The sequence below is a fragment of the Erythrolamprus reginae genome, chromosome 5 (assembly GCF_031021105.1).
Source record: "Erythrolamprus reginae isolate rEryReg1 chromosome 5, rEryReg1.hap1, whole genome shotgun sequence".
NCBI classification, from domain to species: Eukaryota; Metazoa; Chordata; class Lepidosauria; order Squamata; family Dipsadidae; genus Erythrolamprus; species Erythrolamprus reginae.
In genome coordinates, this window is record NC_091954.1 from 1580903 (window position 1) to 1606323 (window position 25421).

General features: G+C 42.0%; 1 protein-coding gene and 1 long non-coding RNA gene across 2 annotated transcripts in view; one reads left to right on the top strand and one right to left on the bottom strand.

Moving 5' to 3' along the window:
- Nucleotides 1-1665: 1665 nt before the first annotated feature.
- Nucleotides 1666-9824, bottom strand: LOC139167492 (uncharacterized). The gene is made up of 2 exons (XR_011559152.1): nucleotides 9733-9824; nucleotides 1666-1860 (listed from the first exon to the last, which is right to left on the bottom strand). It is a non-coding gene; the product is annotated as an uncharacterized lncRNA (long non-coding RNA).
- A 241-nt stretch (nucleotides 9825-10065) lies between these two features.
- MAT1A (methionine adenosyltransferase 1A) overlaps nucleotides 10066-25421 on the top strand; it is a 36705-nt gene continuing 21349 nt past the window's right edge. Inside the window, exons 1-2 of the mRNA XM_070751965.1 lie at nucleotides 10066-10415; nucleotides 25235-25312. Coding sequence (XP_070608066.1) covers nucleotides 10304-10415; nucleotides 25235-25312 — 190 coding nt within the window. The 5' untranslated portion in view covers nucleotides 10066-10303. The remainder of the gene's footprint in view (nucleotides 10416-25234; nucleotides 25313-25421) is intronic.

Consider the following 25421-nt stretch of genomic DNA (forward strand, 5'->3'; position numbering starts at 1 on the left):
TGGGAGGAAAAGGGGAATAGGAATGATGGGGAAAAACTAATCGTAATAGTAGTGCAGACTTAGTAAATAGTTTGACAGTGTTGAGGGAATTATTTGTTTAGCAGAGTGATGGCGTTCAGGAAAAAAATCTGTTCTTGTGTCTAGTGGTCTTGGTGTGCAGGGCTCTGTAGTGACGTGTTGAGGGTAGGAGTTGAAACAATTTGTGTATGTGAGGGGTCAGTCAATATTTTCCCCGCCCTCTTTTTGACTTGTGCAGTCTACAGGTCCTCAATGGAAGGCAGATTGGCATCACTTGTTTTTTCTGCAGTTATGCTGTAAATTGCTCTGAGTCGCCTGGAGAAAGGCAGCCTTGAAATCCAAATAATAAATAAATATTTTTTTTTTTTTTAAAAAGGAAGTCCAGATGCCTCTTGAAAGAACACCTTTGGGGCAATGTGGCTGACCGAGAGTCTCCATCGCCACCGAGTCCTCGCCTTCCTCTCCTGCCGAAGATCCTTCCTAAGTAAAATTTCTGATATTAATACCCTCGAAAATGTCCAGAGATACTTCACCAGAAGAGCCTTCACTCCTCTATCCGAAGCAGAAGACCCTATGAAACTAGACTTACAATCCTGGACCTAGAAAGCTTAGAACTACGACGCCTCAAACATGATCTAAGTATTGCCCACAAGATCATATGCTGCAGCATCCTGTCTGTCGCCGCCTACTTCAACTTCAACCACAACAACACAAGAGCACACAACAGATACAAGCTTAATATTAACCGCTCCAAACTTGACTGTAAAAAATGCAACTTTAGTAATCGAGTTGTCGAAGCGTGGAATTCACTACTGGACTCTGTAGTATCATCCCTAAACCCCGAACACTTTACCCTTAGACTATCCACGGTTGACCTCACCAAGTTCCTAAGAGGTCAGTGAGGGGCGTACATAAGCGCACCAGAGTGCCTACCGTCCCCTGTCCTATTGTCTCTCCTATATCTCCTATATCTTCTCTTCTATCCCTATATCTTTTCCTGCTATTGTCTCCTAGTTATATTTCACTCCTTTATTTTCTCCTCTATTCCCCCTTTAATACATTCTACCTGATTATATCTTCTATAACCCTCATTGTGTATTATTGTGTATTGGACCAAACAAACAAAGAAACAACTAACTAACTAACTAACTAACTAACTAACTAACTAACTAACTAACTAACTAACTAACTAACTAACTAACCAACTAAACAACTAAACAACTAAACAAATAAACAAATAAACAAATAAACAAATAAACAAATAAACAAATAAACAAATAAACAAATACATTTTTTTTTAAAAAAGGCCACAAGGATTTGGCATCGCCTTGGACCCTAAATGTCCAATTGGAATGCAGAAGCTTTGACGGATGGAGGAAGAAACAGCGGGGTGAAAAGTGAAACCCCCCCCCCCTCCAGCAAAGCACGGAAATAAATCTGATGTCAAACAATTCTTGGACTTCAAAACCTCCCCTCCTAGGAATGCTTGGCAAGAAGCTGTCCAACCGTTTCCTTCCATTTCCTCCCACCTCCAGAGCAGGGTTTTTACCCCAAGTCATTGGCTGGAGAGGAACACACCTCTCTAGTTTATGATTATCTCACTTCCACGTTGTTTTTGCAAAGAAAGAGAGAGAGAACCAAGCCAAACAGGGGGAAAAAAGATGTATTTATTCAGTTGAAAACTGCAAGCTTCCATGATTTCAGGGGGTGACCCGTTTTGCAAAGGGGTCACGGGCTAAGCACGTGGCAACGCTTGGGACATCTGCAGCCCAGGTGATGGGAGAGAGATTGGATCCGCACCAAGGACATTCCTGGGTTGCTTAGGTCAGCAGGAGAGCCGATCTGAAAGAAAAAAAAATGAACTTGCCACAGCTTAGCTACTGAATGCGCAAGAGGAACCCTTCCCTGTGGGGGTTCCCAATTAGGGGGCATCCTCTCCCGAGAAGGGGCTTTTGGCTTTCAAATTCACCTGGGATTGGAGAAAATGGCAAGGATACACATCTACCGCCAATATTTTTAACTTGCAAATAGTGTTGGGCGAACGCAACAAAGTTCGGGTTCGACGAGTTCGGCCGAACTTTGCCGAACCTGAACCCGAACTGCAGCAGTGCCCTTTTCCGTAAAAATAAACAAGGAGGTGGGGAATTCTCCACCTCCTTTTGCTTCCTTTCATTTTTACGGAAAAGGATGCTTCGCGGTGTTCGAGCGAACGCCGAACCTGAACTTTTAAAAAAGTTTGGGTTCAGCATGCCGAACACTGCAAACTTCGGTACGAGTCCAAACTTTGCAAGTTGGTTACACTACTTGTAACCATAGGCCAGAGATGGTGAACCTTCTTTTCCTTGGGTGCCGAAAGAGCATGGGCACGCACTATCATACATGCCTAAGTGCCCACACCGATAAGTCAATGCCTGGGGAGGGCGGAAACAGCTTCCCCTGCCCTCCAGAAACCCTCTCAAGGTCGGAAACGGACTGTTTCCCAACTTCTGGTGGGCCCAGCAGGCTCATGTTTCGCCCTCCCCAGGCTCCAAAGGCTTCCCCAGATCCAGGGGAGGGTAAAAATGCCCTCCCCATCCTCCTGGAAGCCCTCTGGAAGCCAAAAACGCCCTCCCAGAGCCTCTGTGCAAGCAAAAAATCAGCTGGCCAGCACACATATGGAGGGCCAAAGCCCACTGCAACAACATCGCTAAGAAGACTTCAAGAGTTGTAAACCTAATCCTACGTAGCTTCTGCTCTGGAAATCTCACACTACTTACCAGAGCTTACAAAACTTTCGGCAGACTCATCCTTGAATACAGCTCATCCATTTTGAACCCATATCGCATCTCAGACATTAACACCCTTGAAAATGTCCAGAGATACTTCACCAGAAGAGCCCTTCACTCCTCCACTCGAAATAGAATTCCCTACGAGACTAGACTTTCAATCCTGGGCCTAGAAAGCCTAGAACTAAGACGCCTTAAACATGATCTAAGTATTGCCCACAAGATCGTATGCTGCAACGTCCTGCCTGTCAATGACTACTTCAGCTTCAACCACAACAACACAAGAGGACACAACAGATTCAAGCCCTCTGGAATCAACTCCCCCCAGAGATTAGAACGGCCCCCACCCTCCTTGTCTTTCGCAAATTACTCAAGACCCACCTTTGTCGCCAGGCATGGGGGAGTTAGGATATTTCTTCCCCCTAGTCCATTACAAGTTATGTATGGTATGTTTGTCTGTATGTTTGGTTTTTATAATAAGGGGTTTCAGTTGTTTTATTAAATTGGATTGTTACATGTTGTTTTTTATCATTGTTGTTAGCTGCCCCGAGTCTGCGGAGAGGGGCGGCACACGAATCCAATAGATAGATAGATAGATAGATAGATAGATAGATAGATAGATAGATAGATAGATAGATAGATAATATTAACCGCTCCAAACTTGACTGTAAAAAATATGACTTTAGTAATCGAGTTGTCGAAGCGTGGAACTCATTACCGGACTCTGTAGTATCATCCCCTAACCCCCAACACTTTACCCTTAGACTTTCCACGGTTGACCTCTCCAGATTCCTAAGAGGTCAGTAAGGAGCGTCCATAAGCGCACTAGAGTGCCTTCCGACCCCTGTCCTATAGTCTCTCCTATGTCTCCTATATCTTCTCTACTATATCCTCTATAACCTTCATTGTGTATTATTGTGTATTGGACAAAATAAATAAATAAAAATAAATAAAATGTTGGAGCTGAGCTTGGGCAATGGCTCGTGTGTCAGTGTGCCATCACTGCCATAAGCCGTCCTCGACATACAACAGTTGGTTTAATGTCTGTTTGAAGTTGCAAAGGCACTGAAAAACAGTGACTTATGGCTGTTGTTTTACACACTTAATGACCGTTGTGATATTTCCCACGGTCACGTGATCAAAATTCGGGCCCCTTGGCAACGGACTCCTATTGACGGTTACAAATGCCCCATTTTGTCACTTTCTGACAAGCAACGTTGACAAAGAAGCTGGATGTACTTCACAACCGAGTGATTCGCTTAACAACCGCAGGGCAAGAAAGGTGGTAAAATGGGGCCAAACTCACTTAACCACCATCTTGGTTAGTAACCAAAATTCTGGGCTCTCAGCTGGGATCGTATACAGTAGTCCCTCACCTATCGCTGGTGTTACGTTCCAGACCCGGCCGCGATAGGTGAAATCCGCGATGGGGAATTTATCGACTGATAGTACTTATTTAAGTATTTATATTGTAATTGTTTGGTAAGTTTTCATTGTTTTAAGTGTTTATAAACCCTTCCCACACAGTATTTATTTTAGATACAGTATTTAAATACAGTATTTACAATTTTAGATATATATTTTTTTGAAAAATCTGCCGATCGAGTTCGGTGGGCTGTTTAAATCTGCCGATCGACTTCCTCAGAAACCTGCGAACCAGCGAAGATCCGCAAATGATTTTTCTCATTAATATTTCTTGAAAACCTGCGATGAAGTGAAGCCGCAGTAGGTGAAGCGCGGTATAGCGAGGGACTACTGTACGTCCAGGGCTACCTGTACATTTTGATTCCTTGCTTTGCGAGCCAATAGTTTCAATTTTGCTCATCTACTACTGCTCATCTGTCTGGAACCCATACCACATCTCAGACATCAACACCCTTGAAAATGTCCAAAGATATTTCACCAGAAGAGCCCTTCACTCCTCCACTCGAAACAGAAGACCCTACGAAAATAGACTAACAATCCTGGGCCTAGAAAGCTTAGAACTAAGACGCCTAAAACACGATTTGAGTATTGCTCACAAGATCATATGCTGCAACGTCCTACCGGTCAATGACTACTTCAGCTTGAACCGCAACAACACAAGAGCACGCAACAGATTCAAACTTAATACGAACCGCTCCAAACTTGACTGTAAAAAATATGATTTCAACTATCGAGTTATCGAAGTGTGGAACTCATTGCCGGACTCAATTGTGTCAACCCCAACACTTCTCCCTTAGACTCTCCACAATTGACCTCTCCAGGTTCCTAAGAGGCCAGTAAGGGGCGTACATAAGTGCACTGGTGTGCCTTTCGTCCCCTGTCCAATTGTCTTTCCTTTCTTTCACCTATCATATATATTCTCTTCCTTTCATATATCCTCTCCTCTAAGTTCACTTTTACCCTTACATGTCTATTTTTCTTCCTATGTATTTGTGTATTGGATAGATAAACAAACAAACAAACAAACAAACAAACAAAATTCGCAAGTGGACTTATTTCAGAGACAAACACCAAATGGTGACCCTGAATATTCTCAATTGGCCGATGGTTCCGGCCTTGGCCGCTAGATTATTTTCCGTTGCATTCACCGACAATTTGAATTGTCTCTGAATGTTCTACTAATCCCCACCCAAATTTCTAGGCATTTTCTGACCCAGCCATGTAGAAGTAAGTAGGAGAAGAATCCCGCTGCCATCACGGAAGGATTAGAACCCTTTGTCAGGTGTCAGAACTGGGCTTAAATCCCCGGCATTGGAAATAAAATCCTATCATCGCCAGAGGAAGGACATCAAAACTGTAAGTCTTGGCTTACTGTATGAAATCTTCTATTGCAGTGATGGTGAGCCTTTTTTCCCCTCCGGTGTCAAAAGAACGTGGGTGTGCACTATTGCGCATACCCATAATTCAGTGTCTGGGGAGGGCAAAAACAGCTTCCTTGCCACCCTGGAGGGTCTCTGGAGGTTGGAAGAAACAGACTTGTTTCCCAACTTCCAGTGGGCCCAGTAGGCTCGTGTTTTGCCCTCCCCAAGCCCCAAGAGCTTCCCTGGAGCCAGAGGGAGTGTAAAAAAGTCTGCACTACTATTACTATTAGTTTTTTCTCGTCATTCCTATCACCCATCTACCCCCACTGTATGACTGAAACTTATTGCCTAGGATTTTTATTAATATTTATTGTTTCTTCTTTGCTTATTTGACCCCTATGACAATCATTAAGTGTTGTGCCTCCTGATTCTTGGCAAATGTATATTTTCTTTTATGTACCCTGAGAGCATCTGCACCAAAGACAAGTTCCTTGTGTGTCCAATCACACTTGGCCAATAAAGAAATCTTCTACTCTATTCTATTCTATTCTATTCCACTCCACTCCATTCCATCATGTCTCTTTTCTTTTATGTACACTGAGAGCATCTGCACCAAAGACCAATTCCTTGTGTGTCCAATCACACTTGGCCAATAAAGAAATCTTCTACTCTATTCTATTCTATTCTATTCTATTCTATTCCACTCCACTCCACTCCATTGCATTCCATCATGTCTCTTTTCTGTTATGTACACTGAGAGCATCTGCACCAGAGACCAATTCCTTGTGTGTCCAATCACACTTGGCCAATAAAGAACTCTATTCTGTTGTGTTGTGTTGTGTTCTGTTCTATTCTATTCCGTTCCGTTCCGTTCCATCATAATGTCTCTTTTTCTTTTATGTACACTGAGAGCATCTGCACCAAAGACAAGTTCCTAGTGTGTCCAATCACACTTGGCCAATAAAGAATTCTATTCTGTTCTGTTGTGTTCTGTTCTGTTGTGTTCTGTTCTATTCCATTCCATTCCATCATAATGTCTATTTTTCTTTTATGTACACTGAGAGCATCTGCACCAAAGACAAATTCCTTGTGTGTCCAATCACACTTGGCCAATAAAGAATTCTATTCCATTCTATTCTATTCTATTCTATTATAAAGGACAATTTCCTCCAACCTTTTAGGCACCAGGAACCAGTTCTGTGGAGAGTGGTTTTTCCGTGGCCTGGAAAGGTATCTTATTTATTTATTTATTTATTTATTTATTTATCTTATTTATTAACCAGATTTGTATGCCGCCCCTCTCCGTAGACTCGAAATCTTGCAATCTTTTCAACATGAATTAAGTAACATGCTGAATGAACATGAAACCATTTCAGGTTCTTCCAGCTTTGCTTCTCTTTGGAAAGGGAGTCACGTTCCAGGCCCATCTCGTCCCATCCTCCTGTCAAGCCAGGATACTAGATGTGATATAATCCTTTACGTCACTGAAAAGTTACAAGGGCCTCAATTGTCCAGAGAAAATGTTACAAGGTAGGGTCGGATTTCTGCGGAATGCAGTGAAACCGAATCTTTATTTTTTTATTTGTAAAAATAAACTTTATTTATAATACACAAAACACAAACAACAAAAGACAAAAGACATTTTTTTAAAAGTTGGGCAAACCAAAGAATTAAAAAATAGAGGTGAGCTAGAGTATACTAACTGTTGGGATAGGTCATTGATGGCGAACCTATGGCACGGGGGCCACAGGCGGCACACAGAGCCATATCTGCTGGCAGGTGAGCCATTGCCCGAGCTCAGCTCCAACGTGCATGTGGGTGCCGGCCAGCTGATTTTTTACTCGCAGAGAGGCTCTGGGAGGGCGTTTTTGGCTTTCAGAGAGCCTCCAGGGCAGAGGTCTTCAAACTTGGCAACTTTAAGACTTGTGGACTTCAACTCCCAGAATTCTCCAGCCAGCTATGCTACCTGGAGAATTCTGGCAGTTGAACTCCACAAGTCTTAAAGTTGCTAAGTTTGGGTACCTCTGCTCCAGAGGAATGGGGGAGGGCGTTTTTACCCTCCACCATCTCTAGGGAAGACTTTGGAGCCCAGGGAGGGCGAAACATGAGCCTACTGAGTTCTCGGTGCCTGGTTGTTCCCTTGCAGACATTTTATGGCCCACCTGGGTAATGTCATCAGTGCTAGAAGGGAGTAGAGTCATAGAAATCGTTAGTAAAACCATTGGCTCATCTGAATTCTCTGCCCTGTCTTTCTCAATTTCTCCAAGATATATAAATACATTTGTTTATAGCTTGAGTTTGCGCTTGCCAAAAAGGGCAAGAGGGATGTTTGGGAGAAAACTAAGGTTCGAATCCTGCTCTTCTACTGCTCCTTGGTGTTAAAGTCAGTGATGTACCCATTCTAAACTCTGTCAAAGTGTGTGTGTGTGTGAGAGAGAGAGAGAGAGAGACAGAGAGAGAGAGACAGAGAGAGAGAGAGAGAGACAGAGACAGAGAGAGAGAGAAATACACTACTTTGTAACTTCGGGGCCATCCCATTCTTGCGTCCCTAAAACCTGGACATCCTACACACCCAGATCCTTGAGCTTTGCACAGTTCCCTTCTCGGGGTCATCCATGACTTTGCAATTCAGTCCCCCCCCCCCATTGCATCAGCAATAAAGAACCAGAAGCGAAAAATAACCAAGCCATCTTTCTGCACCAACTCAGGAAGCTCAAACTGCCCAAGGAGCTGCTGAGTCTGTCATCTGCACCTCCATCACTGTCTGGTTTGGTTCTGCAACCCAACAAGACCAACACAGACTTCAGAGGACAATCAGAACTGCAGAAAAAACAATTGCTGCCAACTGGCCTTCCATTGAGGACCTGTAGACTGCACGGGTCAAAAAGAGGGCAGGGAAAATATTGACTGACCCCTCGCATCCTGGACACAAACTGTTTCAACTCCTACCCTCAAAATGTCGCTACAGAGCACTGCACACCAAGACAACTGGACACAAGGACAGTTTTTTCCCCAAAAGCCATCACTCTGCTAAACAATTCCCTCAACACTGTCAAACTATTTACTAAGTCTGCATTACTATTACTGCTAATTTTTTCTCATCATTCCTATCATACATCTCCTCCCACTTATGACTGTATGACTGTAATTTGTTGCTTGTATCCTTAAGATTTTTATCAATATTGACTGTTTCCTGATTGCTTATTTGACCCCTATGACAATGATTAAGTGTTGTACCTCGTGATTCTTGACAAATGTATATTTTCTTTTATGTACGCTGAGAGCATCTGCACCAAAGACAAATTTCTTGTGGGTCCAATCACACTTGGCCAATAAAGAATTCTATTCCATTCCATTCTATTCTATTCGACTCTACTTTATACTCTACTTAATTCTATTCCATTCCATTTTATTCTATTCTACTTGACTCTACTTTATACTCTGCTTAATTCTATACTATTCTATTCTATTCTACTCTATTCCATTTTATTCTATTTGACTCTACTCTGCTCTACTTTATACTCTACTTAATTCTATTCTATTCTATTTTAGTCTAGTCTAGTCTATTCCATTCCATTTATTCTATTCTAGTCTAGTCTAGTCTATTCCATTCCATTTATTCTATTCTAGTCTAGTCTAGTCTATTCCATTTTATTCAATTTGACTCTGCTCTACTTTATACTCTACTTAATTCTATTCTAGTCTAGTCTATTCCATTCCATTTTATTCTATTCTATTCGACTCTACTTTATACTCTACTTAACTCTATTCTATTCTATTCTATTCTATTCTACTCTACTCAAGTCTACTGAACTCAACAACTCTACTTAACTCTATTCTGCTCAATTCTACTCTACTCTACTCCATAGTTCCCTCTAAGCTGAGCAGGTGAGCAATCGCTCACTTAAAAATCATCATCAACTCAGAGTTTTCCAAACCTGCCCAGAAGCCGAGAGGGAAATTTTATTATTATTTCTGTGTCGCCCAGTCCCGAAGGGACTGCCGCTCAGACACTATACTTTTCCGCCCACCCCCAAAAAAATTTAGAGAGAACACTGCTCTACTCCACTCCACTCTATTCTATTTAACTCTACTCTACTGTACCCGTTCCGTTTACTCCAGGATCCTTACATACAACCACGACACAACACAGACTCGCGGACCTGCGGGTGGCGAGCGAGAGCAGGACTCCTTCCTCGCTTTTCGCCCTCCTCCTCCTCCTCCGAGGGGATGGGAGGGAAGGGTGGACGGTCCTTTTCGGAGCTTGGGTGGGTGCATGTAAAAATAATAATAATAATAATCCCTCCCGGGCGGGCAGAGACGGGGCGCAAGAAGGCTGGGTGGAAAAATTGGCGCCAGGGGAACGCGCGCAGGGCCGCGGCTGGCTTCCCCCCACCCCACCCTCTCCTCCCCCACGCGTGGCCGGCTTCCCCTCCACCCTGCCCGGGAATGGGCTCTTCCGTGCTCCTCACATGACGAGCGAGGCACTTTCACTTTTCCATATATAGAGGGCAGGCGGCGTGACAGCTCCCGCGAGCGCGCAAAGCAAGGAGGAAGGCGGCCGCCGCGCGCTTTTACGCACCAGCTGGAACCTTGGAGACCTCGGCGCCTCTGGCCGAAGGGAGCCCGCGCCACCCGCCCGCTCTGCCTTGGAGAAGGCGGGGAGATCGCCCACCTCTCCGAGAGCTTCTTTCCCCTCCCCGAGAACCAGCCGCCTCTGCCCCGAAGCAGCTCATGTCGGGACCCATCATGAACGGGACTTTGGATTGCCTGGAGGACCACACGCTGAACGAGGAGCAAGGGGCGTTCATGTTCACGTCGGAATCGGTCGGAGAAGGGCACCCAGGTAAGGGTCGGGAGGCGTTTCCAGGCAGGTAGAACTCCTTCTCTTAGGGGAGCTTTTAAAAGAAGGGTTTAAACGACGCTGGAGTTTATTTGTTTTATTTTGTTTATTTGTTTTCCAAGTAGGTATTGGTGGTGTACAAAGATATAATATAATTTATACACATAATAGTAAAAGAGAAACATTAGGACAGGGGACAGAAGGCACTTATGCACGCCCCCAATAGACTGTTTTGCAATAGCCATAGCATTTAGAATTCTTTTTATTCGCCAAGTAGGATTGGACACACAAGGAATTTGTCTTTGGTGCACATACTCTCAGTGTACATAAAAGAAAAGATACATTTGTCAAGAATCTTGAGGCACAGCACTTCATGGTTGTCAAGCAATCAGGAAACTATATAACTATTTTTAGACTTATATACTGTTGCACAGTGCTTTCCAGCCCTCTCTAAGTGGTTGAAAGAGTAAGCATGTTGCCCCCAACAATCTGGGCCCTCATTTTACCCAGCTCGGAAGGATGGAAGGCTGAGAAAGGAAGGAAGGAAGGAAGGAAGGAAGGAAGGAAGGAAGGAAGGAAGGAAGGAAGGAAGGAAGGAAGGAAGGAAAGAGCATTTAGACGTATAGACCGCTTCACAGTGCCTTACAACCCTCTCTAAGCAGTTTACAAAGTCAGCACTTTGCCCCCAACAATCTGGGCCCTCATTTTACCCAGCTCGGAAGGATGGAAGGCTGAGAAAGGAAGGAAGGAAAGAAAGAAAGAAAGAAAGAAAGAAAGAAAGAGCATTTAGATGTATATACCGCTTCACAGTGCCTTACAACCCTCTCTAAGCAGTTTACAAAGTCAGCACTTTGCCCCCAACAATCTGGGCCCTCATTTTACCCAGCTCGGAAGGATGGAAGGCTGAGAAAGGAAGGAAGGAAAGAAAGAAAGAAAGAAAGAAAGAAAGAAAGAGCATTTAGATGTATATACCGCTTCACAGTGCCTTACAACCCTCTCTAAGCAGTTTACAAAGTCAGCACTTTGCCCCCAACAATCTGGGTCCTCATTTTACCCACCTTGGAAGGATGGAAGGCTGAGTCAACCTTGAGCCTACTGAGATTTGATCTGCCAAACTGCTGGCAGCTGGTGATCAGCAGAAGTAGCTTGCAGAACTGCACTCTAACCACTACGCCACCGTGGCTGGGTTTCAGGGTTTCCTGCTTGAGCAGGGGGTCAGATTGGAAGACCTCCAAGGTCCTTCCCAACCCTGTTATTCTACCTTTATGATTCTTTCTTGTCAATCGTAGGAACTATTTTTTGCCCTTCGGGGGTTTTTTTTGCTGACAGGCCTTGAAGCCTTGGTAGAGTGCAGTTGGCTGCCTCCAGAGCACCAGATCTAAAGAAGGTGGACAAGAGCCAAGAACAGTTCCACCTACTACCTGGGAGGGAAGTCAGGTGTTATCTGAGAGAACAAGTCTCTCAGGTAGAAAACAGTGGGACTAAGTTCAGCATAGAGAATTTTACTCGGTCTCCAGGCCTTTGTGTTGGTTCAGTTGAGTTCGATGCCACTTCTTCTTAGAAGACATGTAGAACATCGTTCTCAGGTCAATATTTAATAAGGGTTGGCTCTGTTTATGGTACATCCTAGAGCCCAATTAAGAGGAAGGCGCAAAACATAAAAGAAATCTATCTATCTATCTATCTATCTATCTATCTATCTATCTATCTATCTATCATCTATCTCTCTATCTCTCTATCTATCATCTATCTTTCTTTTTATCTATCTATCTATCTATCTATCTATCTATCTATCATCTATCTATCTCTCTATCTCTCTATCTATCTATCTATCTATCTATCATCTATCTTTCTTTTTATCTATCTATCTATCATCTCTATCTATCTATCATCTATCTTTCTTTTTATCTATCTATCTATCTATCTATCATCTGTCTTTTTATCTATCTATCTATCTATCATCTCTCTCTCTATCTATCTATCATCTATCTTTCTTTTTATCTATCTATCTATCTATCTATCTATCTATCATCTCTATCTATCTATCTATCTATCTATCTATCATCTCTATCTATCTATCTATCATCTATGTATCACTCTCTCTCTTTCTCTATCTATCTATCTCTTTCTCTATCTATCATCTATCTATCATCTATCTATCTATCTATCTATCTATCTATCTATCTATCTATCTATCTATTAATTTGATTTTTATGCTGCTCTTCTCCATAGACTCAGGGCAGGTCACATCAGAAGTGAATGCAAAAAACCTAGATTTATAATTAGATTTAAGGCATGATAGGTACCAATATTTTTTTTCCTTGTTGTATGAAGAGAAGTAAATCTGGAAGTTTCCTCGTAAAGGGCAGTTATATTAAAATGAGGGTTTATAAAACAGGAATAAGTAAGAATATAAGAAATGGATGGAAGCACTATGGCCTAGTTTTAGTAGAAAAAAGCGAATAGCCAAGAGAAATTTTGATAGCTAATAGCATTTTGAGCCTGAATGAAAACAGAAAACAATCTTTGAAATCCGGATGACAAAATTAGAAAAGGAGGTAGCACAGGATAAATGATGTATACCAAAACAAAACAGATAAATAATTAAGAATTTTGATGAAGAATTTGGCAATTGGTACTATATTGTATTGTATTCTGATTTGAAGGTGTGTGAATTTGTATTTCTGTAAAGTGTGGAGGAAAAGAATAGAGAAGGCTCTTCCCCTGGGTCCTGCCAAGCGACATTGTTTAGTTGACGGGACCCGGAGAAGACCCACTCTGTGGGACCTAACTGGTCGCTGGGATTCGTGCGGCAGAAGGCGGTCCCGGAGATATTCTGGTTGAACGAAAGATCATGGGAACAGACAAATTTCCCCTGGTGTTAGGAACTAAAGCTTCTATTCTGGCACCTTGGAACATATTTTTACAATCCGACCAATCAGGCGTTGACAGTGGGGGCATCCCTCTGACCTTTCTGCCAATCAGCTTAAAGCTCTATTGGGAGAATTGGCGCTAGACCAGTGTTTCCCAACCTTGGCAACTTGAAGATATCTGGACTTCAACTCCCAGAATTCCCCAGCCAGCATTTTTCCCTCCTCCTGAATTGTTTGACAATTCATCCTGATGGTTTGCTTACTACTAATAGTACTATGACAAGATTCCTTGAGCAGGCCGCAGAAGGCGACTTGCCAAACTTCGTGTCCTGATACTGCGCTAGACTTATGGTTGGGGGTCACACCCCACAACATGAGGAACTGTATTCAGGGGTCGTGGCATTAGAAAGGTTGAGAACCACTGGTGTAAAACAATAAAAACACTGATCCTTCATGTTTTTAGTGGAGGGTCCCTTGAACATTTCCACATTGCTAAAATAATAATAAAATAAAATAAAATAAAATAAATAATAAAATGAAATGAAATGAAATAATAAAATAAAATAAAATAAAATAAGTCAGGAAGAAAAGGAAAGAGAAAAGCACACATCTTCCGAACTCGGCCTCATGGATTCCGTCCACATGGGACTTCTGCCATGAAATAGCCGTCGCCCAAAACAGCTGCGCTACATGTTACTCCCAATTCCGCCTGTCCTTTCAATCACCCGTTGGCATGACACAGTAAATGAAGGGATGGATGGCTCACCTCATTTCCCCCCACCCCTCCTGGATTGCTTGACAATTCAGCCTGACGGTTTGCTTACTACTAATAGTGCTATGACAAGATTCCTTGAGCAGGCCGCGCAGAAGTCGGCTTGCCAAACTCCGTGTCCTGATACTGCAACCCAGTTTTATTTTCTCTGCTGGGCCTGGGCGATACGAGCTCTGTGCTCACAGGGGATGGAAATAGCTCGACATTCTTCTGCAGAAGGGCAGCAGCATATGTCAGAGCTCTTGGGCTTCGATGCAGGCTCAGGATCGCAAGCGGGCAACACAAATTAGGGATTTTGTTTCGAGTAGGTGAATACCTGCGCTTCTTTAAAAAAAAAAAAGAATGTCATCTAACAGTTTTGGAAGTTATAATTCCCAGGACCTTGACAGGTGTTCTGAGAAGTAAGAGAATAGGATAGGATAGGATAGGAAAGGATAGGATAGGATAGTACAGTAAAGTAGAAAGTAGAATAGAATAGAATAGAATAATAGAGTAGAATAGAAGAAATAGGATAGGATAGGAGAAGAGAATAATAAGTAGAGTAGAATAGAATAGAATAGAGAATAGGATAGGATAGGATAGAATAATAGAGTAGAGTAGAATAGAATAGAATAGAATAGAATAGAGAATAGGGAATAGAATAGAATAATAGATTAGAGTAGTGTAGACTATGCAGATCCATTTCTCCAGGCACATGCAACCGTCGCCCATGCTCTTCCGAGTTCCAGTGTGCCCGACAGCTGATTTTCACGTGCACAGGTGTGCCAGAAGCCCATTGCACCTGCGCAATCCAGGGAGACAGTCTTCCTGTGTCCAGAGGGCGGAAGTGGGAGGGAGGAAGGAAGGAAGGAAGGAAAGAGAGACCAAGAATGAGAAAGAAAGAAAGAACCAAAGAAAGAAAGAGAGAGAGGAAGGACGGAAGGAAGGAAAGAAGGAAGGAAGGAAGGAAAGACAGACAAAGAATGAGAAAGAAAGAAAGAAAAAGGAAGGAAGGAAGAGAAAGAAAGAGAGGAGGGAAAGAATGAACGAATGAAGGAATGAAGGAAGGAATGACAGAGAGACAAAGAGAAAGAAAGAGAAAGAAAAAGGAAGGAAGGAAAGGAATGAAGGAGGGAGGGAAAGAGAGACAAAGAAAGAAAGAAATAGAAGAAGAAAGAAAGGAAGGAAAGAGAGACAAAGAAAGAGATAGAAAGAAAGAGAGGAAGGAAGGAAGGAGAGGCAAAAAGAGAAAGAAAGAGAAAGAGAGGGGAAAAGGAAGGAAAGAAAAGAAAGAAAGAAAGAAAGAAAGAAGGAAGGAAGGAAATAAGGAAAGATAGATAGATAGATAGAAAGAAAGAAAGAAAGAAAGAAAGAAAGGTAATATAAGGGCATGCTAGTTTCCCAATCCAAGAGCAGTTTGAAGTTCTATGGAGAAAGCATCAAAAAACCCAACCTCCTGTAGTTTAAGGGAAATGTGAACCACTGATTCTTGCTATGTTTCCAAAGGCTTTTTCATGGGCTTGGCCAAGTCCATCACCCTTCATGGTTTAAAACTGGCAAAGCAGGAATAAACACAGATCCGACCAGCCAGACAGGTACAGTGCAAAGAAAGATGCTGTATTTTGCAATTATGACAATTGTTAGCATTTTTTCTCCCTTTTTGGCCATCTCATTGGTTAGCTTCTTTGAGTTTTAAAAGACACTGGGGAGTGTAAGAGTTGAGAACTTTTGGGGAGTGGCTTCATATTCCCAGAATACATTTGGGGAGCAAAGACCCACTTCTGTTTTTACAGACCATCAAATCAACTCCAAGACTCTTCTGAATAATTTTCTTTCATGTTTAATTTCATTAAATTTTAATTTATTGGATTTGTGTGCCGCCCCTCTCCGTAGACTCGGGGCGGCTAACAACAATGATAAAAACAGCATGTAACAATCCAATCCAATACTAAAATAACTAAAAAAAACCTTATTATAAAAACCAAACATACATACATACATGGACGAGTGAAGGGCTCTTCTGGTGAAGTATCTCTGGATATTTTCAAGGGTGTTAATGTCTGAGATGCGATATTTATTTTTTTATTTATTGGATTTATATGCCGCCCCTCTCCGAAGACTCGGGGCGGCTAACAGCAATCATAAAACAGCGTACAATAATAATCCAATACAAAACTATAAAAACCCATTAATATAAAAAACCAAACATACATACAGACATACCATGCGTAAATTGTAAAGGCCTAGGGGGAAAGAATATCTCAGTTCCCCCATGCCTGACGGCAAAGGTGGGTTTTAAGAAGTTTACGAAAGGCGAGGAGGGTGGGGGCAATTCTAATCTCTGGGGGGCTTTTGGTTAGACCCATCATTGTTCAGATACGGTATTTGATGGATCTGCTGCTTTCACTAGAAGACTGAGCAGCTAACAGCAACTTGAAAGAGATTGTAAAGAAATTAAATATCTCAACACTGAGATATTAAATATCACAACACTGACCTAATGATCAACATCTAAGTAACGTATAATCAGGAACCTTTGGTCTACAGGTAGTAAGCTGAACACTTGGAGACTATCACGTTGGGCAAGAGTACAGTATGAGTTGTCACCCAAGATAATGGATAAAGTCATCCACCCACCTCCCTTCCAACAAGGCAGTTGAATTTTGCTTGAATGTGGAGTGGGACAGCATTTTCTGCCATTTCTTAAGTCCGCTGGAACTTAAGAAATGTTCTATGGGACATAGAACATGTTGCAACATCGTCATCTTCTGAAGTTCCATCATCTTTTGACTTTGATAGACCTGCTAGGAATTAAGGACTGAACTATACTTTGTGTAGTGAGTCCACCTCTAGTTGCGTTGCAGGGACATAAATTCATGCCCACTGGGCTCACTCCTGAGTGGATACGCATAGAAACATAGAAGACTGACGGCAGAAAAAGACCTCATGGTCCATCTAGTCTGCCCTTATACTATTTCCTGTATTTTATCTTACAATGGATATATGTTTATCCCAGGCATGTTTAAATTCAGTGACTGTGGATTTATCTACCACATCTGCTGGAAGTTTGTTCCAAGGATCTACTACTCTTTCAGTAAAATAATATTTTCTCATGTTGCTTTTGATCTTTCCCCCAACTAACTTCAGATTGTGTCCCCTTGTTCTTGTGTTCACTTTCCTATTAAAAACACTTCCCTCCTGAACCTTATTTAACCCTTTAACATATTTAAATGTTTTGATCACGTCCCCCCTTTCCCTTCTGTCCTCCAGACTATACAGATGGAGTTCATGAAGTCTTTCCTGATATGTTTTATGCTTAAGACCTTCCACCATTCTTGTAGCCCGGCTTTGGACCCGTTCAATTTTGTCAATATCTTTTTGTAGGTGAGGTCTCCAGAACTGAACACAGTACTCCAAATGTGGTCTCACCAGTGCTCTATATAAAGGGATCACAATCTCCCTCTTCCTGCTTGTTATACCTCTAGTTATGCAGCCAAGCATCCTACTTGCTTTTCCTACCGCCCGACCACACTGCTCACCCATTTTGAGACTGTCAGAAATCACTACCCCTAAATCCTTTTCTCTTCTGAAGTTTTTGCTAACACAGAACTGCCAATGCAATACTCATATATTATTATTATTATTAATTAATTGATTGATTGATTGATTGATTGATTAATTTATTAATTTATTTATTAAATTTGTATGCCGCCCCTCTCTGCAGACTCGGGGCGGCTCACAGCAGCAAGAGAAAACAATACAGTGTTCCCTCGATTTTCGCGGGTTCGAACTTCGCGAATAGCCTATACCACGGTTTTTCAAAAAATATTAATTAAAAAATACTTCACGGGTTTTTTCCTATACCACGGTTTTTCCCATCCGATGACGTCATATGTCATCGCCAAACTAATAATTTTTGCAAATAAATAACAAGAAAAATAATTATTGTTAATAAATAATTATGTTTATAAATATCAGGATCACTAAGTGCCTTATTCAGTGGTGAGTACCAGTAATAATGGTCAGTAAATGGTTGTTAAGGGAATGGGAAATGGTAATTTAGGGGTTTAAAGTGTTAAGGGAAGGCTTGTGATATTGTCCATAGCCAAAACTGGTGTATTTACTTCCGCATCTCTACTTCGCGGAAATTTGACTTTCGCGGGCGGTCTCGGAACGCATCCCCCGCGGAAATCGAGGGAACACTGTATACAATACAAATCTAATATTACAAAGCTAAAAACCCATAATTTAAAAGAACATACACACAAACATACCATGCATAAACTATGTAGGCCTGGGGAAGATGTCTCAGTTCCCCCATGCCTGACGGCAGAGGTGGGTTTTAAGAAGTTTACGAAAGGCAATGAGGGTGGGGGGAGCTGCATAAAAATTGCATAAAAATTGCATTAAAAGGCCTCTTGATTAGGTTCTGTTCCATGGTCTTCAAAATGCATCCACATTTCAGTCATTAGCAAAATGAGGCTAATAGTTCATATAATAATCATTCTCTTCATTTGTGTAAAACATGACATCTCCTTTGAGCCAAGCTCAACTCCTAAGTTTACAGACATATCCATGTGGTCTTCTTGGCCAAGATAGAAATTTGGCTTCTATCATGGTTTGTTCAGCTTCCTAATTTGCAATCCTTTTATATCTTTCTCTTTTCTGACTTTTATTAGTAGTGTCTCTAACGTTAGAATAAACAAGAGAAGAGATAGGGGGCATCCCTGTCTTACCCTTTTCTCAATTGCAAATGTATCTGTTTGTTCTCCATTAATTAATAGTTTTGCATTCTGTTTATAATATGTTGAATCAATTAATTTTATAAACCTAGGGCAGAGTTTCATCTCTTCTAATTGTATTTTAATAAATTTCCAATTGACATTATCAAATGCTTTTTCCGCATCAAGGAAAACCAATGCCATCTGCTTTCCTGGATTACCTTCATAATACTCAAGTTTCCCCCCCTCCCAGCTTCCTAATAGCCTGTAGCTGATCTAGTGTGATCAAGTTTATCTTGTGTAACCTAGATGGGCAAATCTAAGCACTCTTTGTTCAGGTTTATATTTATTGCAAGCAAATTCTAAGAAAGTGCAGTGTCAACCTTCAAAGCTGTGGTCATGTATCTTTTTTTTGTTTTTTTGCTTTTGGTTATAGGTTGACCCACATATTTGAAGGTTTAACGTCAGAGAAGAGCACACAATGAGCTTGACAAACACATCAATTAGAGCAAATTGTTTTCCCTGCATGGGTCTTTAACATCATTCTACTTAGTTTGGGGACAATCGAATAAGGATACGCTAAAATCTGCTGACATAGAGTCAAGTCAAACACAACCTCTTCCACCAAGGTTTCACTTGCAAATTTCAACAGAAATGTCAATAGTTCTCCCTTGTGTAATCTGATTGTTGGAATTTCATTTGGTCTCCCCTGTAATGAATGTGCTTTGTTGGCACCAATGTATTGACACAGCGCATAGGCAAAAACTCTCTCATATGAAATGAGTTGGATAAACCGTTCTTTCAGATTCTCTGATTTTCTTTCCATGATACTTCTCAATAAAAAAATATCTACAATAAGCAGGAAGCCACCAAGAGAATAAACTTTGGTAATGCTGAACAAAAGAGATTAGGAGAAGAGTAACTTAGGGGAAAAGATTATTGGAGCCTAAACAAATTAGACATTTAGAATGGGCTTGGATGATCTTCTTTGTTTATTTATTTATTAGAGTTGCAAAGGACCTTGTAGGTCATCTAGTCCAACCCCTGCTTAAGCAGCAGACCCTATGCCACCCCAGACAAACGACAGTCCAATCTCCCCTTGAAAGTCTCAAATGTTGGAGCTTTCACCTCGTCTACAGGCAACAAATTCAAACTTAATACGAACCGCACCAAACTTGACTGTAAAAAATATGACTTTAACAATAGAGTTGTCGAAGCGTGGAACTCACTACCGGACTGAATTGTGTCAACCCCTAACCCCCAACACTTCTCCCTTAGACTCTCCACAATTGACCTCTCCAGATTCCTAAGAGGCCAGTAAGGGGCGCACATAAGTGCACTGGTGTGCCTTTCGTCCCCTGTCCAATTGTCTTTCCTTTCTTTCACCTATCTTATATATTTTCTTTCTTTCATATATCCTCTCCTCTAAGTTCACTTTCACCCTCTTTTATATTATCACATGTCTATCTTTCTTCCTATGTATTTGTGTATTGGACAAATGAATAAATAAATAAATAAACCTCTGTTCTAATGGGTGATTGCTCTTGCTGTCAAACAGTTCCTCCTTATTTCCAAGTTGAATCTCTCTTTGGTCAGCTTCCATCGTTATTCCTAGTCTGGCCCTCTGGTGCTTTGGGAAACAGCCTGACCCCCTCCTCTCTGGGGCAGCCCCTCAGATATTAGAAGACCTCTATCATGTTTCCCCTGGTCCTTCTTTTCGCTAGACCATCCATGCCCAGTTCCTGCAACCTCTCTTTGTATGTTTCAGTTTCCAGTCCTTCTATCATCCTGGTTGCCCTCTTCTGCACTTTCTCTAGAGTTTCTGGGTCTTTTTTGTAGTGTGGGGACCAAAACTGGATGCACTACTCTAGGTTTTATGGGCTGGTATTAGTACCTCCCTAGTCCTAAATTGTTCCCCTTTGCTGATGCAACTCAGGATTGCATTGGCCTTTGTGGCTGGCTGCTGCACATTGCTGGCTCATATTTAGTTGGTTGTCCACCAAGATGTTAAGATGTCCAGATGTGAAGAATGTATTCCACACAAGGAAGAAGAATGCAAATGTCCAGCTTGCTAAAAGAATGCAAATGTCCAGCTGTCTGGTAAGGGGTATAAATCCTTCCATTCCCCACCATCCAATCAGAGCTGAAGAAGTGTCTGGGATGAGAGGCAAAATGTCTTCAGGGAAAAACCAGAAACATAGAAACATAGAAGACTGACGGCAGAAAATTACCTCCTGGTCCATCTAGTCTGCCCTTATACTATGTCCTGTATTTTATCTTAGAATGGATATATGTTTATCCCAGGCATGTTTCAATTCAGTTCCTGTGGATTGACCAACCACGTCTGCTGGAAGTTTGTTCCAAGCATCTACTACTCTTTCAGTCAAATAATATTTTCTCACGTTGCTTCTGATCTTTCCCTCACCTAACCTCAGATTGTGCCCCCTTGTTCTTGTGTTCACTTTCGTATTAAAAACACTTCCCTCCTGAACCTCATTTAACCCTTTCACATATTGAGATGTTTCGATCATGTCCCCCCTTTCCCTTCTGTCCTCCAGACTCTACAGATGGAATTCATGAAGTCTTTCCTGATACGTTTTATGCTTCAGACCTTCCACCATTTTTGTAGCCTGTCCTTGTTCAATTTGATCCATCTCTTTTTGTAGGCGAGGTCTCCAGAACTGAGCACAGTATTATTCCAAATGGGGTCTCACCAGGGCTCTATATAGCGGGATCACAATCCCTGCTTGTGATACCTCTAGCTATGCAGCCAAGCCTTCTACTCTCTTTCCCTACCGCCTGACCGCACTGTTCACCCATTTGGAGACTGTCGGAAATCACGACCCCTCAATCCTTCTCTTCTGAAGTTTTTGCTAACACAGAACTGCCAATGCAATACTAGAAAAAAATTAAAGCCCAATATCGCTAACAATGAGTGTTATGAAACAAAGGACATTGTATTAACCTTCTTATTTACTTCCTCTTCAGGTGTCGAGAAACATTGCACTGACACGTGTATGGAAAAGACATTAACAGAAGAGAATATTGGTAGCTCGGGGTTAAATTTGTGGGGTCCTTGGGGCTTCTCTGAGTTTGGTGGATTCCTCATAGACATTTCTTTGCCAAAATAGATAATTTCACCCGTACATTGGTTTCAGGTGGGAGTAGCTACTTACCACCAATGCCGGTACGTTTCCCGCGGAACTCTGTTTCCCCGACACACGCGTGTGCGAATCTGAGCATGAGTTTGCTTCTGTGTATGCGCAGGAAGTAAAAACTAGCGAGGAGACATCCATGAATGCGAGATTTCAATGATTTTTTTGCTTCCGCGCATGAGTGAGTTCCAGGAACAATGTCCAGGGTATTCCATTGGCAATGATCAGAATCCGGTAACTTTTATCTCCATGATGATGTCAAGGTTCCAGGTAACATCCAAGTTTAAATCAGAGTCCAGGTCAAGGCATTCCTCAAAGTTGCAAGGCGAAAGTTCACACCCCTTGTCATCCCCAGCCACAAACTTGTCACGTTTATTATTTATTTATTTTATTTATTATATAGATTTGTATGCCGCCCCTCTCCGCAGACTCGGGGCGGCTCACAACAAAATAAAACAGTTCATGACAAATCTAAATTATAATTTTAAATATTTTAAAAAGCCCATTTACTAAGCAAACATACATACAAACATACCATGCATTAATTGTATATGCCCAGGGGAGATGTCTCAGTTCCCCCATGCCTGACGACAAAGGTGGGTTTTAAGGAGCTTACGAAAGGCAAGGAGAGTAGGGGCAGTTCTAATCTCTGGAGGGAGTTGGTTCCAGAGAGTCGGGGCCGCCACAGAGAAGGCTCTTCCCCTGGGGCCCGCCAACCAACATTGTTTAGTTGACGGGACCCAGAGAAGGCCCACTCTGTGGGACCTTATCGGTCGCTGGGATTCGTGCGGCAGAAGGCGGTCCCGGAGATATTCTGGTCCAATGCCATGAAGGGCTTTAAAGGTCATAATCAACACTTTGAATTGTGACCGGAAATTGATCGGCAACCAATGCAGTTGCCCACTAAAATTGTGCCGGCGTGGCAAGTCCTCCTTCCGCTTCCGCCCAGGTGGTGGATATAGGATGGCCTTGAACTTCTAAAAAGAAGAAGGCTTTGGGGCTGCATGTGTTCCCTCTGAAAATCACCCCACCCCCAAGTTCCCATAAACATCAGGTCTTCTACAGAGAGTGTGGCAAGCCGTTGATTGATCACCAACCTCTGCACCTGCTTGACAGACAAGAGCTTCAGCTGTTGTGTTCTTGCACAATAACATCCCGTTCGAGGTGCAAAATAAGGCCAGTTATTCTCTTAACCCTTGGCAAGGCCCTTTCTCCTACTCAGGAAGATCCCTGAGCAGAACTAGCAGAATAACAGAGTGGGGGGGGGGAACCTTGGAGGTCTTCTAGACCAATCCCCTATACCAGCAGGAGATTTTATTTATTTATTAGATTTGTATGCCGCCCCTCTCTGCAGACTTGGGGCGGCTCACAACCATGATAAAAACAGTATACAATGACAAATCTAATATTAAAAGCTATAATAATAAATCTAACATTAAAAGTCTAAAAACCCCATTGTTTTAAAAATCATACATACAACATACCATACATAAAACTACAAGGGGAGATATCTCATTTCCCCCATGCCTGACAGCAGAGGTGGGTTTTAAGGAGTTTACGAAAGGCAAGGAGGATGGGGGCAATCCTAATCTCTTGGGGGGAGCTGGTTCCAGAGGGTTGGGGCCACCACAGAGAAGGCTCTTCTCCTGGGTCCCGCTAGCCAACATTGTTTAGTCGACGGGACCTGGAGAAGGCCAACTTTGTATCCTATACCATGCCATTGAAATGGTTGTCAAACCTCTTCTTAAAAACCTCCAGTGATGGACCTACAACTTCTGGAGTCAAACTGCTAAATTGATTAATTGTGCCCCCTTTAAGGAAATTCCTCCTTGCTTCTAGGTTGCTTCTCGCCTTGTTTAGTTTCCACCCGTTGCTTCTTGTCCTGCTTTCAGGTGCTTTGTAGCAGTGTTTCCCAACCTTGGCAACTTGAAGATATCTGGACTTCAACTCCCAGAATTCCCCAGCCAGCATTTGCTGGCTGGGGAATTCTGGGAGTTGAAGTTCAAATATCTTCAAGTTGCCAAGGTTGGGAAACACTGCTTTGGAGAATAGATGGATCCCCTCTTTTTTGTGGCAGCTCCTGAGATATCGGAAGGGTGCTCTCATTTTTTAAAATATTTTTTATCTTTGAACAGTTTGCATTGGTTTTCACATTTTCATGTCCTAACATTTCCAAGCAGATCTGCATCTATATGTATGCATCGTATACGTTGGTATTATTTTATTTATTTATTTTGTCCAATACACAATAATACACAATGAAGGTTATAGAGGATATAGTAGAGAAGAAATAAGAGACATAGGAGAGACTATAGGACAGGGGTCAGAAGGCACTCTAGTGCACTTATGGACGCCCCTTACTGACCTCTTAGGAATCTGGAGAGGTCAACCGTGGATAGTCTAAGGGTAAAATGTTGGGGGTTAGGGGATGATACTACGGAGTCTGGTAATGAGTTCCAAGCTTCAACAACCCAATTACTAAAGTCATATTTTTTACAGTCAAGTTTGGAGCGGTTAATATTAAGCTTGAATCTGTTGTGTGCTCTTGTGTTGTTGTGGTTGAAGCTGAAGTAGTTGACAGGCAGGATGTTGCATCATATGATCTTGTGGGCGATACTTAGATCATGTTTAAGGCGTATATTACATTGTCTTTCCTTGTTTATGTTTTCTTCCACATCCATCGATAAACTCTTAGTCTTTCTTTCTTTTTATCCATTTGTACCATTTAGTCCAAATATTATGCTTCTCAAAGTCTTATCGACCCTTCAGTTCCATTGTTAATCTCAGCACAATCATAGATTTTTATGATAATTTGGGGATCGGGGGATAATTTGGTCATTTGGGATCTTTCCAGCATTGTGCGTAGATGATTCTTGCCACTGTTCCAATGTGTAACATTTAATACATTTTTAGGGTAATGTTTTTTAAACAATTCCTAACAGAAAAAGTTCAGGGGTATATTCAATTGCTGTACCTATTATCGTCTGTATCCACTTATGTACACTGCTGAAAAAATAATAAAGGGAACCCTTAAACAGCACAATACAACTCCAAGTAAATCCAACTTCTGTGAAATCAAACTGTCCCCTTACGAAGCAACACTGGTTGACAGTCAATTTCACCTGCTGTTGTGCACATTCAACTTTGTACAGAACAAAATATTCAAGGAGAATATTTCATTCATTCAGATCTAGGATGGGTTCTTTGAGTGTCCCCTTTATTTTTTTGAGCATTATATTTTCCTCCAGTATTGATTAGCTTCGGGACACATCCATGTGGTAGATGTTTTCACTTCAAATATCCAACTCTTGTTCTCTTTTAGACAAAATATGTGACCAGATCAGCGATGCCGTCCTTGATGCTCACTTGAAGCAAGATCCAGATGCCAAAGTCGCTTGCGGTAAGAGTTGGCTTCTTCTTCTTCTTCTTCTTCTTCTTCTTCTTCTTCTTCTTCTTCTTCTTCTTCTTCTTCTTCTTCTTCTCCTTCTTCTCCTTCTTCTCCTTCTTCC